This window comes from Lepidochelys kempii, chromosome 3 (assembly GCF_965140285.1).
Source record: "Lepidochelys kempii isolate rLepKem1 chromosome 3, rLepKem1.hap1, whole genome shotgun sequence".
NCBI classification, from domain to species: domain Eukaryota; kingdom Metazoa; phylum Chordata; order Testudines; family Cheloniidae; genus Lepidochelys; species Lepidochelys kempii.
The window spans coordinates 65,674,092-65,688,090 of record NC_136382.1 but is presented as its reverse complement, the minus strand read 5'-3'; the positions used below and the strand labels follow the sequence as shown (position 1 = coordinate 65,688,090).

At 40.6% G+C, this 13,999-nt stretch overlaps 1 protein-coding gene across 2 annotated transcripts in view; it reads left to right on the top strand.

Moving 5' to 3' along the window:
• Positions 1–13,999, top strand: part of ME1 (malic enzyme 1) — a 343,107-nt gene that overhangs the window by 305,940 nt on the left and 23,168 nt on the right. For both annotated transcript variants that reach the window (XR_012157982.2, XM_073336566.2), the window contains exons 11-12: positions 6,342–6,484; positions 9,032–9,205. Coding sequence is in view for 1 of the 2 variants with exons in the window: in XM_073336566.2 (XP_073192667.2) it covers positions 6,342–6,484; positions 9,032–9,205 (317 nt within the window). In the remaining variant the exon portion in view is untranslated. The remainder of the gene's footprint in view (positions 1–6,341; positions 6,485–9,031; positions 9,206–13,999) is intronic.

Sequence of the window (13,999 nt, the reverse complement as noted above, 5' to 3'; positions counted from 1 at the left end):
TCAGGAACCACTCTCATGACAGCATTTTCACCCAAGAGGTGAATGCCTTAATTGTAACAGGGCACGGTAGAATGTGTTCCCCAGAATACCAAGGACCATGGTTCTATTTGACTGACTTCCTGATAACAAGAAGAAAGGTGGGTGGAGACCAATTCCCACTCTCTCTCATCTCAATCACTTCATCCACAAACTCAAGTTTCATATGATCACATTGGCAGCTGTTATCCCATCTCTAGAAAAAGGCATGTGGTTTACAGCTCTTGATATGCAGGACACTAATTTTTACATTGATATCCATCCGGCGCACAGACACTTCCTAAGATTCACAATTGGCACCCACCATTTCCAGTATAGGGTTCCCCTTTCAGAACAGCCACCACTCCCACAGTCTTCACCAAAGTTTTCTCTGTCGTAGCAGTCTATATCAGACATTAGGGGCTCTCATGTTTCTTTAGACCAACAACTGGATTCTAGTTGCATGGTCCAGGCACAAAGCCCAAGCATCAACCTCCATGTTACTCAGCCTTCTTTTGTCCCTTGGAGTCAGCATCAATGTCGAGAAATCGATCTTAGACTCCACACAATACCTGGACTTTATAGGGGTCACCATCAATTTGGTCACAGCATGGACCTACCTGCTGATGGACAGATTCTAAGAAATGAGAGAGATCATCATGCGCATCATCAATAATCCTTATGTTCCAACCAGGACTTGTCTCTCCCTTCTTGGCCACGTAGCTTCATGTACATACATGATCACCTTCGCTCAACTCTACTTTCGCTGCCTCCAGACTTGGGCCCAGTCATTTTACTCACCAAAACATCACACTATGGACAGTCCCCACCAAGGTGCTGTCCTCCCTTCAATGGTGCACAGATCCAACCCATGTATGCATAGGAGTTCCCTTCCTCCCCTCCTCACCAGACAAGATGATCATTACCAATGTATCCCTCTTAGGCTGGGGAGTACACATGGACAGTCACATGACACAGGGAACACGGTCTCCCTGAGAATCCAGGATGCACATCAATATCCTGGAACTGTAAGAAAGGCATACCAATCCTTTCTCCCATTCATCTGTTCCCATCATGTTAGACAACACTACTACTGTTTTCTACATCAACGAACAGGGAGGAATGAAATTGACTGCTTTATGTGCAGAAGCGGTCAATCTCTGGAATCGGTGCATCAATCACCAGATCTTCTTGTCCGCAGCCTATCTTCCAGGGACGCAGACTTGCTCAGCTGACATTTTGAAGTCAACCACAAATGGAACTTCATGATGCAGTAGTACGTGACATGTTTTTACACAATGGAGGATTCCGACCAGAGAACTATTCGCCTCGCGTATAAACAGTAAACGCACCACATACTGCTCCAGGGGAGGTCTCAGCCACCATTCTCAGGGTGACGCTCTCCAACTTTCCTGGTCAGACCAAATCAACATCATTTTCCTCTTCTACTGCTCCTACCTTGGGTACCGCCACAAAATCTGACGAGACTGAGTGACAGTCATTCTGATCGCCCCCGGTTGGTCTAGACAATTCTGGCTTCCCAGTCTCCTATGCATGTCAGCCCATCCACCAATTCCCATTCCCAACTTTCCCAATCTGCTGTCACAATGCAATGGATCTATCTGATTCACGAGAAGGAACTGGAAATGTGGTCTGTCTGCCCTTCCTTTTACCTCCAATGGAAGCACGCGGCGAGCCTAGGCATATGCATAGACCAACAAATGCTACTTTCAAATTCTCCAATTCCAGGCACATGGTGCGCCTACGTAAGCCCTCAGAGGAGTACAGATAGGGACCACACATCTCGAAGAATCTCCAGTAAATTCACCAAGTTGGATTGTGGCTTGTAGCTGGATTCTGCCTTGCACTGAAGATGATGATACATGAGTCTCACTGCTGCAGATGGAGCTGCAGGAGCCAAAGTGCCTCAGGGCCAGTTAGACTGGCAGAACTGCTAGGGTCTCAATGTGTGGATGAGACAATGGTGGTAGGAGGAGGGATTTAGGTTTATTAGAAACTGGGGAACCTTTTTGGAAAGAAGGTGCCTGCACAGGAAGGATGGGCCCCATCTAAACAATAATGGAACCAGATTGCAGACATGTAAAATTAAAAAGGTCATAGAGGATTTTTTAAACCAATGGCTGGGGGAAAGCTGACAGGTGTGGAGGAACACATGGTTCAAACAAAGACATCCTTTACAGAAGAATTTATTAAAGAGGATACTCTATAGCCTAGTAAAGGGGAGAGGATAGAAGTTGATAAAGTACAGGTAGGAACTGAAGAGAAACGGACAAAAAAGAGTCCCATTCTGTTACATCACATGAAGGCAGACAGCTAAATATTGACAAATTTTATAAGTGCTTGTATATCCTAAAAGTCTATATACTAAGATGGATGAACTTGATTGCCTGGTATTAAATGATATTGATCTAATAGCTACCAAGAAACTTGATGGAATGATGATAATAAATGGGACATGGCAATACTGGGGTACAAAATACATACAAATGGCAGAGTAGGTCATGCTGCTAGGGTAGTGGCACTATGTTTGAAAGACAGTATTGAGTCAAATACCGTAAAAGTCTTAAATGAATCAAATTGTATTACAGAATCTCTGTGAATAGAAATTCCATGCATGTATAATAAGAGTATAGCAGTAGAAATATAGTACCATCCACCTGACCAGGATGGTGACGGTGATTGTATAATGCTCAGGGAGATTAGAGCAGCTATGAAAACAGAAAACCAATCATACTGGGAGATTTTGATTATCCCCATGTAGACTGGGTACATATCCCCTCTGGACCGATAAAGAGAGAAACTTTCTAGACACCATTAATAACTGCTTCTTGGAGAAGCTAGTCCTCTAACCCACAATGGGAGAGGCAATTCTTGATTTAGTCCTAAGTACAGAATCTAGTCCAAGAGTTAAATATAGCTGAACCATTCAATAATAGCAGCCATAATGTAATTAAATTTAACATCCTTCTAAAGGGGAAAATACCAAAGAAGCCCACCACAGTAGCATTTAATTTCAAAAAGAGGAACTACATAAAAATGAAGAAGCTAGTTAAACAGAAATTAAAAGGATTAGTCAAAGGAGTGAATGAGTGATATGCCTGCAATCTGCATGGAAAATATTTAAAAACACCATAATAGAAACTCATACTACATGTATACCCCAAATAAAAGAAAAACCAGCAAGAGGGCCAAAAAAATGTCACCATGGCTAAACAACAGAGTAAAAGAGGGAGTTAGAGACAAGAAATCATCTTTTAAAAGTTTTTAAGTCAAAACTACCTTAGGAAAATAGAAAGAAACATAAATTCTGGCAACTCAAGTGTAATAGTACAATTAGGCAGGCAAAAAAGAATTTCAAGAGCAACCAGCAAAAGACACAAAACGGAAGAAAAAAAAAAAAAAAGGTAAAAAAAAATTGTTTGAAACAGGAAACCTGCCAGTCAGTGAGGCCACAGGACACTCAAATTGCTAAAGGAGCACTCAAGGAATACAAGGCCATCACAGAGAAGCTAAATGAATTCTCTGAATAGGTTCACTGCAGAGGCTGTGAGGGACATACTCACAAGTGAGCCACTCTTTTTAGGTGAACTTAGTCTAAGGTGCCACAAGTCCTCCTTTTCTTTTTGCGAATACAGACTAACACGGCTGTTACTCTGAAACCTGTCTTTTTAGGTGATAAATCTGAGGAACTGTCCCAGACTGAGATGTCAATAGAAAAGGTTTTGGAATAAATTGATAAATTAAACAGTAATAAGTCACAAGGCCCAAATGGCATTCACCCAAAAGTATTTAAGGGACTCAAATATGAAATTGCAGGACTACTCACTATTGTATGTAATCTATTGATGAAATCCGCTTCTGTACAAGATAACAGGAGGATAGCTAATGTAACACTGATGTTTTTTTAAAAGACTCCAGAGGCAATCGTGGCTATTACAGGCTGGTATGTTTAACTTCAGTACCAGGCAAATTGGTTGAAACTACAGTAAAGAACAGAATTATCAGACACATAGATGAACAGAATATGTTGGGAAAGAGTCAGCCTGGCTTTTCTAAAGGGAAATCCCTGCTTTACCAATCTGAGGATTATTTGAGGGTGTCGGCAAACATGGACAAAGGTGATCCAGTGGGTATAGTGTACTTGGACTTTCAGGAAGCCTTTGACAAATGAAGTCCCTCACCAAAGGCTCTTAAGCAAACAAAGCAATCATCAGATTAAGAGGGAAGGTCCTCTCATGGATCAGTAACTGATTAAAAGACAGGAAACAAAGGGTAGGAAAAAAACAATCACTTTTCACAGTGGAGAGCGGTAAATAACGGGGTTCCTCCAAGGATCTGTACTCTTACCTGCACTGTTCAACATATTCATAAATCTGGAAAAAGAAAGTGGCAAAGTTACAAAATTACTCAAGATAGTTAAGTCCAAAGAAGATTGCAGAGAGTTACAAAGGGATTTCACAAAACTGGGTGAGTGGGCAACAAAATGGCAGATGAAATTTCATTTTGTGTGTACAGGGGCAACTGTTGTCTAAATTAGCTATTACCACTCAAGAAAGAGATCTTGGAGTCATTGTGGATAATTCTCTGATAATTTCTGCTCAATGTGCAGCAGCAGTGAAAAAAGCTAACAACATTAGGAATCATTAAGAAAGGGATAGATAAAAAGACAGAAAATATCATGTCACTATATAAATTCATGGTATGCTTACACCTTGAATATTGCATGCAGTTCTGGTCACCCTATCTCAAAAAAAGATATATTAGAATTGGAAAAGGTTCAGAGAAGGGCAAAAAAAATTTTAAGGGTATGGAATAGCTTCCATATGAGGAGAGATTAAAAAGATGGGGACTTTTCATCTTAGAAAAGAGATGACTAAGGGGGGATATGATAGAGGTCTATAAAATCATGAAAGCTGTAGAGAAAGAGAATAGGGGAGTGTTATTTACCCATTCACATAATACAAGAATCAGGGGTCATCCAACAAAATTGATAGGTAGCATGTTTAAAACAAACACAAGGAAGTACTTCTGCAGACGACACAAAGTCTACCTGTGAAACTCGTTACCGGGGGATGTTGTGAAAGCCAAAAGTATAACTGGGTTCAAAAAAAAATTAGGTAAGGTCATGGAGGAGAGTCCATTAATGGCTATTAGCCCAGATGGCCAGGGATGCAACCCCATGCTCTGTGTGTCCAGAGCGGGAGTGGACAACAGGGGATGGATCATTTGATAATTGCCCTGTTCTGTTCATTCCCTCTGAAGTGTCTGGCACCAGCCACCATCAGAAGACAGAATACTGGGTTAGGTGGACCATTGGTCAGACCCAGTATGGCCTGTTCCTATGTTGTTGAGCTCCCTGGCATGCAAAGGAAATTTAGCCTTTGCATTTTCCCCAAAGGTTGTCTGAAGTAGTCTTACTACTGTGGAGGGCCAGGGCATGGCCTTTCCCAAACCCCAGCTGTCCAACTGGCCGGTTTGTGCCACACTGCCCTTGCACTAAATTGTGTAGAAAGAGTGTGTGATTGTGCTTGACTTCTGCTCAAGGTTGCAATGAGGGGGAAGGGTGAGAAGCACCCTATCAAAAAGATACATGGCACTTCATTGATTTACCTCATCAAAGCATTAGACAAACATTAGCTAACTAGTATTCTTCGAGTGCTTCTGTACATGAGTTCTGCTTCTGGTGTGCAGGCACCCCATGACCTGGAAATCAGAACATGTTAGCCAGCAGCATCTGTTGGTCCTACTTGCACCACTGATGCCTTTGAGCTCTCCCCCTTGAATATATAAAGGAGGAAGCGCAACCAACCTACTCTTAGTTCCTTTGAATCATTCCTGAGTGTGAGACAGACCCAGCTGGCAACATCCATCTTTTTTTTCTAGTTGCATATTTCATTAGGTTTTTAAAAATTCTTTTAGTTATTTATATTTAATAATTAGATTTAGCTTTATTTAGTTTATTTTCTGCCCTGTATAGGAGGGGTCTAGCATTATTTTGTGACTAAAAGCCATGGACTTTCTATTTTGTGAGTAACTCCAGCTACTGAACTGATAAGTAACAGGTAAGTAACTTCCCTATTGTTAGCAACTGCAGGCACAGAGTCCTGAGGTTATGCACATGTAAAAGTTACTCCTTTATTTTTATCACGGAAGTAGGGAAAAAATCAACTAAATGTTAATAGAGAAGCTGTAGTAAAAGAAAATGTTATTGTACTGTTACTCTTTTTCAAAATGACATTCATGAATATCTTGAACCAACGGCCTTCCCTACATTTTCTGTCATGTATTTCTCTTCTTTTATTTAGGAGTTGCAGCCATTGGTGGTGCATTTACAAATCAGATTCTCAAGGATATGGCTTCCTTTAACAAGCAGCCTATCATTTTTGCCCTAAGTAACCCAACCAGCAAAGCAGAGTGCTCTGCAGAGCAGTGCTACCAGATGACTGAGGTAATGGATCATTTGGTAATTGCCCTGTTCTGTTAGATGTTGTGTTAGATAAAGAAAAACAAACAACTATCAATAATTGCTTTGTTATTTATGTTTTAAAAATTATTTGTTTTAGGTGAATTTAGAAGCTAAAGATTAGAAATACCAACTTGTTAATTCTGTATGTGGAGATCAGTTAAATATGTAACACCACAAATCTGATAATTCCATTGAAGCAAAACAAAACACCAAACAAACAAAATGATCTCTGGATAGCTTGATTTGAATTTGAATTTCAGAAATACTAGGTGGAAAAATATTTCACCAATTTTTATTATTAATAAATTTCATGGGGCTATGAAACAGCCATATTTTTATTATAAATTAAATGGCAAAGAAATGAGAGGAGCCTTATTGAAGTGTTTTAGTGCTTTTAGCTAACTGTTCCTGTGTACTGCAGTTAGCGACAGAGAACATACACTCTGTATTCCATCTGCAAGAATCCCCCCACCAAGTTAGGATGGAGCAGCATTTCGTAGGTTGGCAATGCATTATAGCCAGCCTGTAGATGCTTGTCTACTACTCTGTCCTTCATTATTATACGTAACGTATGAGTAATTGTCAATTATGAGACTGTTAGTAATATGATGTTTGATTTAGTTCCACCTTCTATGTGTCATTTAAATACACAGCGACCTGTTTTTCCTTAAAGATGTATTTTGTATTTATAAATATTCAGTAAGATAGACATGTCTTATTGCAGGAAGCAAAATATTAGAAATCATTCTGTATTGAGAATGGAGCCCCAGGATCATTGACCTCTGTTACTCAGATTTCTGGTAACTAAAGACACAGGTGAAAAGTACAGAAAACTGGTTGTGTGAATAAAACTAAGAACAAAGAAGTACAGTTTGTTTTTTGTTCATTTTTTTAAAAGTCCTGTGGTTCTGGAGCGATTGTCAATAACCACAGCAGTTTCATAGAACTGCAATGTTAAAAATAGCCTCTGTGAGCAACTGATGCATCTGCCTTCTGTATTGGATCATGGGTTCTGTACTGGATTTCTCCTCTAGTATAGGGAAGCTTTTTAAATACTGTAAAACTGTCATACAAACAAAAATGTAGCATGTCCCATTCCTTTACTGAAAAGTACATATGACAGTGCAATGCAAGAGTCAAACAGGAATGCATACAGTATGAACAGCTGGTATAACTGGTAACCAGAGCTAAAGATATATTGGAATATCTCTCACTAAAACATATAATAAACAGTCCATGATAATACTGCATGACACCAAGTTAAACAAAATATCCCTTTGAAGAACTGAATTGGAACATTGGTGTGTTTTTTAAAATACACATTTTCAGTTTCCCTAAAATAAACTTTAACATTTTGTGCTACAAGGAATCTCTCAAAACTATTGAACAGTAAAATTAATCATTTTAGCAATTTTAAATGGAGCGGGACAAAGGCCCTCTTGTAAGGCTGAGCATAAGCATCCTACCCCTACTTGACCGTACTATTTAAAGCCTAAAGTACTCTCATCTCAGCAAGGCTTAGAACCATAGGTAGTTCAATTAGAGCCTCTGGAATTTCACTTCTCATTATTCTCAATTTAGATTTTTATTTCTTACTATAGATCAGCAGCTATATGGGGAAAGCACTAATAAGATAGGGCTCACAATTGCCTCCAAGACAATTCCTCAGAAATCCACAAAAGGCACTGGAGATTGGGTGTGTCACCAGTGCTCTCAGCCTTTGCTAAGAGTGAATTTCATTCCTTTGCAAAGGGTCAGCACAGGATTATACACCACTTAAATCCTCCTTAAACCGTATTTTGAGGATTTAATTGGTTCATATGGTTTATGCTGGCCCTCTGCACAGGGCGAACTCTAGTTTAACAGAAAAGTGGGACACCTAAAGTCACCTCAAATCTAAAGCTTACATTTGGCAGCATGACACAAATTGAATTTTACAAATATAGACGTTTCCTCCTACACTTCCCGATATTTACACATCTGTATTTCCCACAATGATGAAGGAATTGATCATTAACACTGGCTTACACTTTCCCTTATCTTTTCTCAAATCACATTCATGGCTTCTGAATAAATGTATATAATCTGTTGCTTCCTAATAAAACAGTATCTACTCCATAGCATAAATCAGCCACACAGGATACTCTAAAAAGAAAAGGAGTACTTGTGGCACCTTAGAGACTAACAAATTTATTTGAGCATAAGCTTTCGTGAGCTCGAAAGCTTATGCTCAAATAAATTTGTTAGTCTCTAAGGTGCCACAAGTACTCCTTTTCTTTTTGCGGATGCAGACTAACACGGCCGCTACTCTGAAATAGGATACTCTGTAGATACCATGATCAGCATTCTGTCATCATCTGTCAGGTCAAATAAATCTAATATCCAGTGAAGAGTGCCAAGAAGATTAGTTAAGATATAAGTGAAATTTTGTAATACCTTTAAATATTTAAATGGTTTTGTAAAACCTTCATGAGAGCAAGTTTCCTCTCAAACAAACTAGTAACACTTTCAAAATATATTTTGTTTTAGGGGCGTGGCATTTTTGCAAGTGGAAGCCCCTTTGACCCTGTGACTCTTCCAAGTGGACGCACTTTCTATCCTGGACAGGGTAACAATGCATATGTGTTTCCTGGCGTTGCCCTTGGTGTTGTTTCATGTGGATTGAGGTATATAAGTGAAGAAATTTTTCTCACTACTGCTGAGGTGGGTACACTATTCATAATTTTAAAATCCTTTAAAATCAGTGATTATATAATAAACACTCAAATAAATATGCCATCTTTCAAATCAGAAAACAATATTTCCTTTTAACATTTTAGCTCTTTATTTGTAAGGTAATATACATTTTCTACTCCTATAAGTACATTTATATATTTTAAGCAGTTATTTTGATAAAGAAGTTTGTATTAGTTGGTTCAGATGTCCATTATGAAATTCACTTCATCATTTAATATTTCCCACTCTAAAATCTGGATACAAGATGGCTCTATCTAGACCTTTAATCACATTTGAGGAGTTGATCCAAGAGCAAGCTGGAACAAAAGGTTTAATTAAGATGCATACAGTTTTGATTGAAAAAGATGTTAAGTAAATAACCCCGAAGAAAAGATGTGAGAGGGACCTGGACAAAGAATTTGATCTGAATGAGTGAGTCTCATGTGGGAAAGGGGACATATATTTTCAATTTGTGTCTGTCATAAAGCAAATTATTATAAATTACTGTTTAGATGGCATTTGACTCCAGCTAAAAACCATCATATTTTTGCTGCTAGGGAGGCGCTCTGTTGGAATGGTTGTGAGGAAAGGGGAACATACTTGCACATGTGATTGTGTGCAGGAATTAGACAGTTTTGGGAAGAAATTATTAGCAATTCATCTTATGGTCAAATTGCACCTTCCTAGAGATCCACTGACCTGCTTACTTAATGGTCCAGTAAAGGATCTACATTTTAAACAGAATGACAAATTAATTTTGTATTGTTAGTAGCAAGGCTTTGTATTTCACATTATTGGAAAAATGTGACTTCTCCTTCTATGGAATTGAGGTATCAACTGTTCTTGCAATAGAAAAGCTTTCAAGCCAAGTATGGACTGTGATGTTTTGGAGTCCACCCAGACCAGTAAGGGGTTCTGGCATCCCAGCCCTGTAGGTTTAGGGGACTTTAGGTGCCTTTTTGCTGTACAGCTATGGTTCAATTCTCTGACACCAGTAGCCTGCCCACAAACATAAGGTCTCACCAGCCAAGTTACTCTTCAGGGAGACACCAAAAGCACCCCCAGTCATGGGTCTCCCAAAATACGTCCTCCCCATGTTCTTAATTACCAGACACTCTGACCATTCCCCTCCAGTTTATCACCCATGAAGGCATGAAACCAACCTGCTAGTTACCAGCTCACTTTGGCATATATACTCCACGCAGTTTGCACACCAGAGATCTGCTCGGGATAAAAATAAACAAAATTTATATATAAACTTATTTAAAAGCTTTTTTGTAAAAAATAACCCACAAGTTCAAAAATGAAATAGTAAGGGAAAAACAAACATACACGTTATACAGAAAATAAATGTAAAGACACCACCTCCAGTTTTACACTTTTATATTAGCTCAAATCCCTTTTCTAATATGAGTTACCTGTTGCCTTAAAGCAGTTCTCTAGCATGCCCCCCTAGCTGTCAGAGGAATCGAGTATTCACAGACTGCCTCCTGTCCCAAGGCTGTCCCCTAAATTCTGATTGGCCTTCAGTTCAAACCCTTTCCATTTTAAAAGGGTTTGCACTTTTTTTCAGTCACTCTAGATATTCAAAGTGGGGGAAACTCCCTCCTTTCTTGGTTTCCAAAGATGGGAATTTTCTTTTCAGTTTCAACTGTTCCCATTTGCTTGGATGATTCCATATTGGGTTTTTTCTGGGCTGGACAATGGCTAGGTGCTCAAAGCCAGACTTGACTGGTTGGCGAGGTAGCTTCTCCCTGCTAATTCTTTTACCACACTGTTGTGAGGTGATGCTGAAGTTGCACCAGTTACAATTACATTTTTATATATAAATAATACACACATCTTCATAACCATAATGTGTATACATATCTCATAATGATTATTAAGTTCAGTTCATTATAAGCTTTCATAAAAGATCTTGATATCCTCTTACAGGAAAACATAGTATTTGATCAGTTGGCTTAATTGCTTTTATTTTTGGTTTTAAACCTTCTGTTCTTCCCCTGGGGTGTCTGGACCCTGAATGTCACGTGTACACAAGAGAAGCGCCAAAAAGAGATACATGTTTACAAATTTGGTCACCCCTTTTAGCATACTTATGGGAGGAGGGCTCCCCAGCCAGCAAGCCAGATTCTTTGAATATTAACCTGATCCTGAATAAGTAATATATGATGTAGTATGTTAATATTTCATTGTAAATTTGCCTTAATAAAAAGTTTTTAAAAAGGAACAAAAAGTTCTCTTAATACTATATCTACATATGCTTTTTGTGCATGTATGCAGTATACTCTGTTTTGTGTGTTACTCCTGGGGGAATTCTGTGCCACTGCACATGCACAGAATTTATGTCCCCCGCAGATTTATTTGCTTCTCCGTGGAAAAATGACTTTCTGATGGGGAAGCCAAGGGAAGCCACAAGAACGGTCATGCAACCCTTCCCAGCAATATGTTTTGGGGGCCCAGGGCAACCAACAGAGATGTAAATCACTGTGGGGCAGGAGGTGGAACTGGGGAAGACCCAGCTGGTGGCTCCTATCCTGCACTGGGCTCAGCTGCTAGTCCCGACTGAGCTGGGGAGGACGGGACTTCCTCGTCCCCTGCACGGTATACAGGGCCAGGGTATCTGAGACCCATCCCCAGATCTCTCCCTAGCTACAGGAAGCTCTGCAAAGTCCCCTCCCGCTTCCTGCACCCATCGCTTTACAGCTGCAGGGAGAGGGATCCCTGTACAGCTGCTCCGCCCAACCCCCATGCATCCAGACCCCCTTATACCTAGATCCCATTGCCAAGCTTCACCCCCCCACACTCAGAACCCGCCCTGCACTACCCCAACAAGCCATCCGCACCTAGATCCCCACCCCACCGAGCCCCAAACAGCTGCACCTGGATCCCCACCCCACTGAGACCCTACACCTAGACCCCCCTGCTGAGCTTTATCTCCCCCATGCCCAGACCCCCCCACACACACTGAGCCCCAACCCTCTACAGAGTCCCATTACTGTTGCACCCAGAATGCCCCAACAAGCCCCAATGCATCCAGATCCACACCACACCTGGAACCCCCCCCTGAGACGCCTGCATCCAGATTACCCCACACAGAACACACTCAACCTACACCTGGATCTCCCCACACTAAACCCCTCCACACTTGGATCCTGCCTTGCTGAGCCTGCCTGCCCACACCTGGTGAACCTGGCACAGATGGGCAAGGACCTGAGGTGTTTCTGGGGCAGGACCAGTCCTTGCGCTGTATCTGGGTTGGGTGTAGCCTCACCATTGAGTCTGTGTCCCGAGGGGATCTCCCATCTCTGTGCAGCCAGTGGCCTAGGCTCCCCAGTGCCATGCTGGAGCCACCACATTTATTTGACCAATAAAATTTGCAGAATTTTAAAACGTGTGCAGAATTTTTTTTTTTTTTGGACTAGAATTTTTATTTATTTTGGCGCAGAATGCCTTCAGGTGTGTGTGCGTCTATATACGTATGTCTGTGTGTGTATTATGCTATACAGAGAGACAACCACAGGGAAATACTGATATAACTCTGGCCTAAAGGAACTTCACCAAATATCTTATCCATATTTGGATGTTTATTATTGCCTTCATTATTATTTGTAATTCTTTATCTTGTGGAGTCTTTAGGCCAACAGTTTTCAGCATTTTTTGTAGTGGAGTTCTCTTGTGAGAAATTGGTGGAAGGGTTCCCTCATCATGTTTTTCCTTGTGCCACGCTCTGCTACAGTTGTCACCATCTTTTTTTCTTTCCATTTTCTCTCCTGACCTTTTCTGCCTCATTTCATTTCTCTTATGATTATCTTTTATTCTCTGGTGTATTTTACTTTCTAATTTTTGTTCTTTTTTGCTTTCTTGGTGGGAACTTTCCTTCCCTGCTCTCCACTCAACAGAAGACTATATGGTGGTTGGGAGGTTTGGGAAGGTCCACCATTGATGGTTCTAAGAGGTCAGTCATACATAACTTAGTCATGGGAGGAAAGGATAAAAATTTGTGCCTATGAGCTGCTGTTGGAGCCTCCTTCCCCACACATATGAGCTTCCACTGTGGCCATCTGCATTAGGTGCCATTGTGGGAACAGGGACAAAGAGCCTCTCGGTGCATTACCCATAGTCATATTAGCAAATTTAGAGTAGGAGGGAGCAGGTTGAGCATTATGGAACTTTCTCCACCCTCACTGTTGTCCTCTGTTCCACGCAAATCCCACCCTATTGACTTTTCTGTAGCTTAGGTGGCTCCTCTCTCAGCATTCTGGCTTCTTATGTTCCCTTCCTTAAGCACCCAAGTCTCCCAAAGCAATTTATGGGGAGCCTAGGCACCTAACTCAGAGCTGAGGATTCTACTAGGTAGCAGGGCATGGAGGAGGTTAGGCATTGCAACAACGAAAGTACCTTTGTGTATTTAGCCCTCACTGCTATGACCCCCTCACTCCAGTCCCTGAATCTCTCCACTGGTTTCTTTTCTCTTTTCATATTAATTTCAGCCTCCTCATCCTTCATAATCCTATCCACAACTTTGCTGTCATCTATACTGTCTCTGACTTTTTACGTTCCTATGTAACCTCTGCGACTATGTTTGGAATAGTCTGTCCAGTCTTCCATGTACAAAGCAACACTTCCTCTTCACCTTCAAATCCCTTCTTTCTTAGTCTTCCTATATTGCTGTCCAACTACTAATATCTCTATTTTTTCTTGCACATGAATACTTGTCTCATATATTGTATTTTTGTTAATTAGATTATGAACTCCTCAGGGTATGGACCCAATATTTCT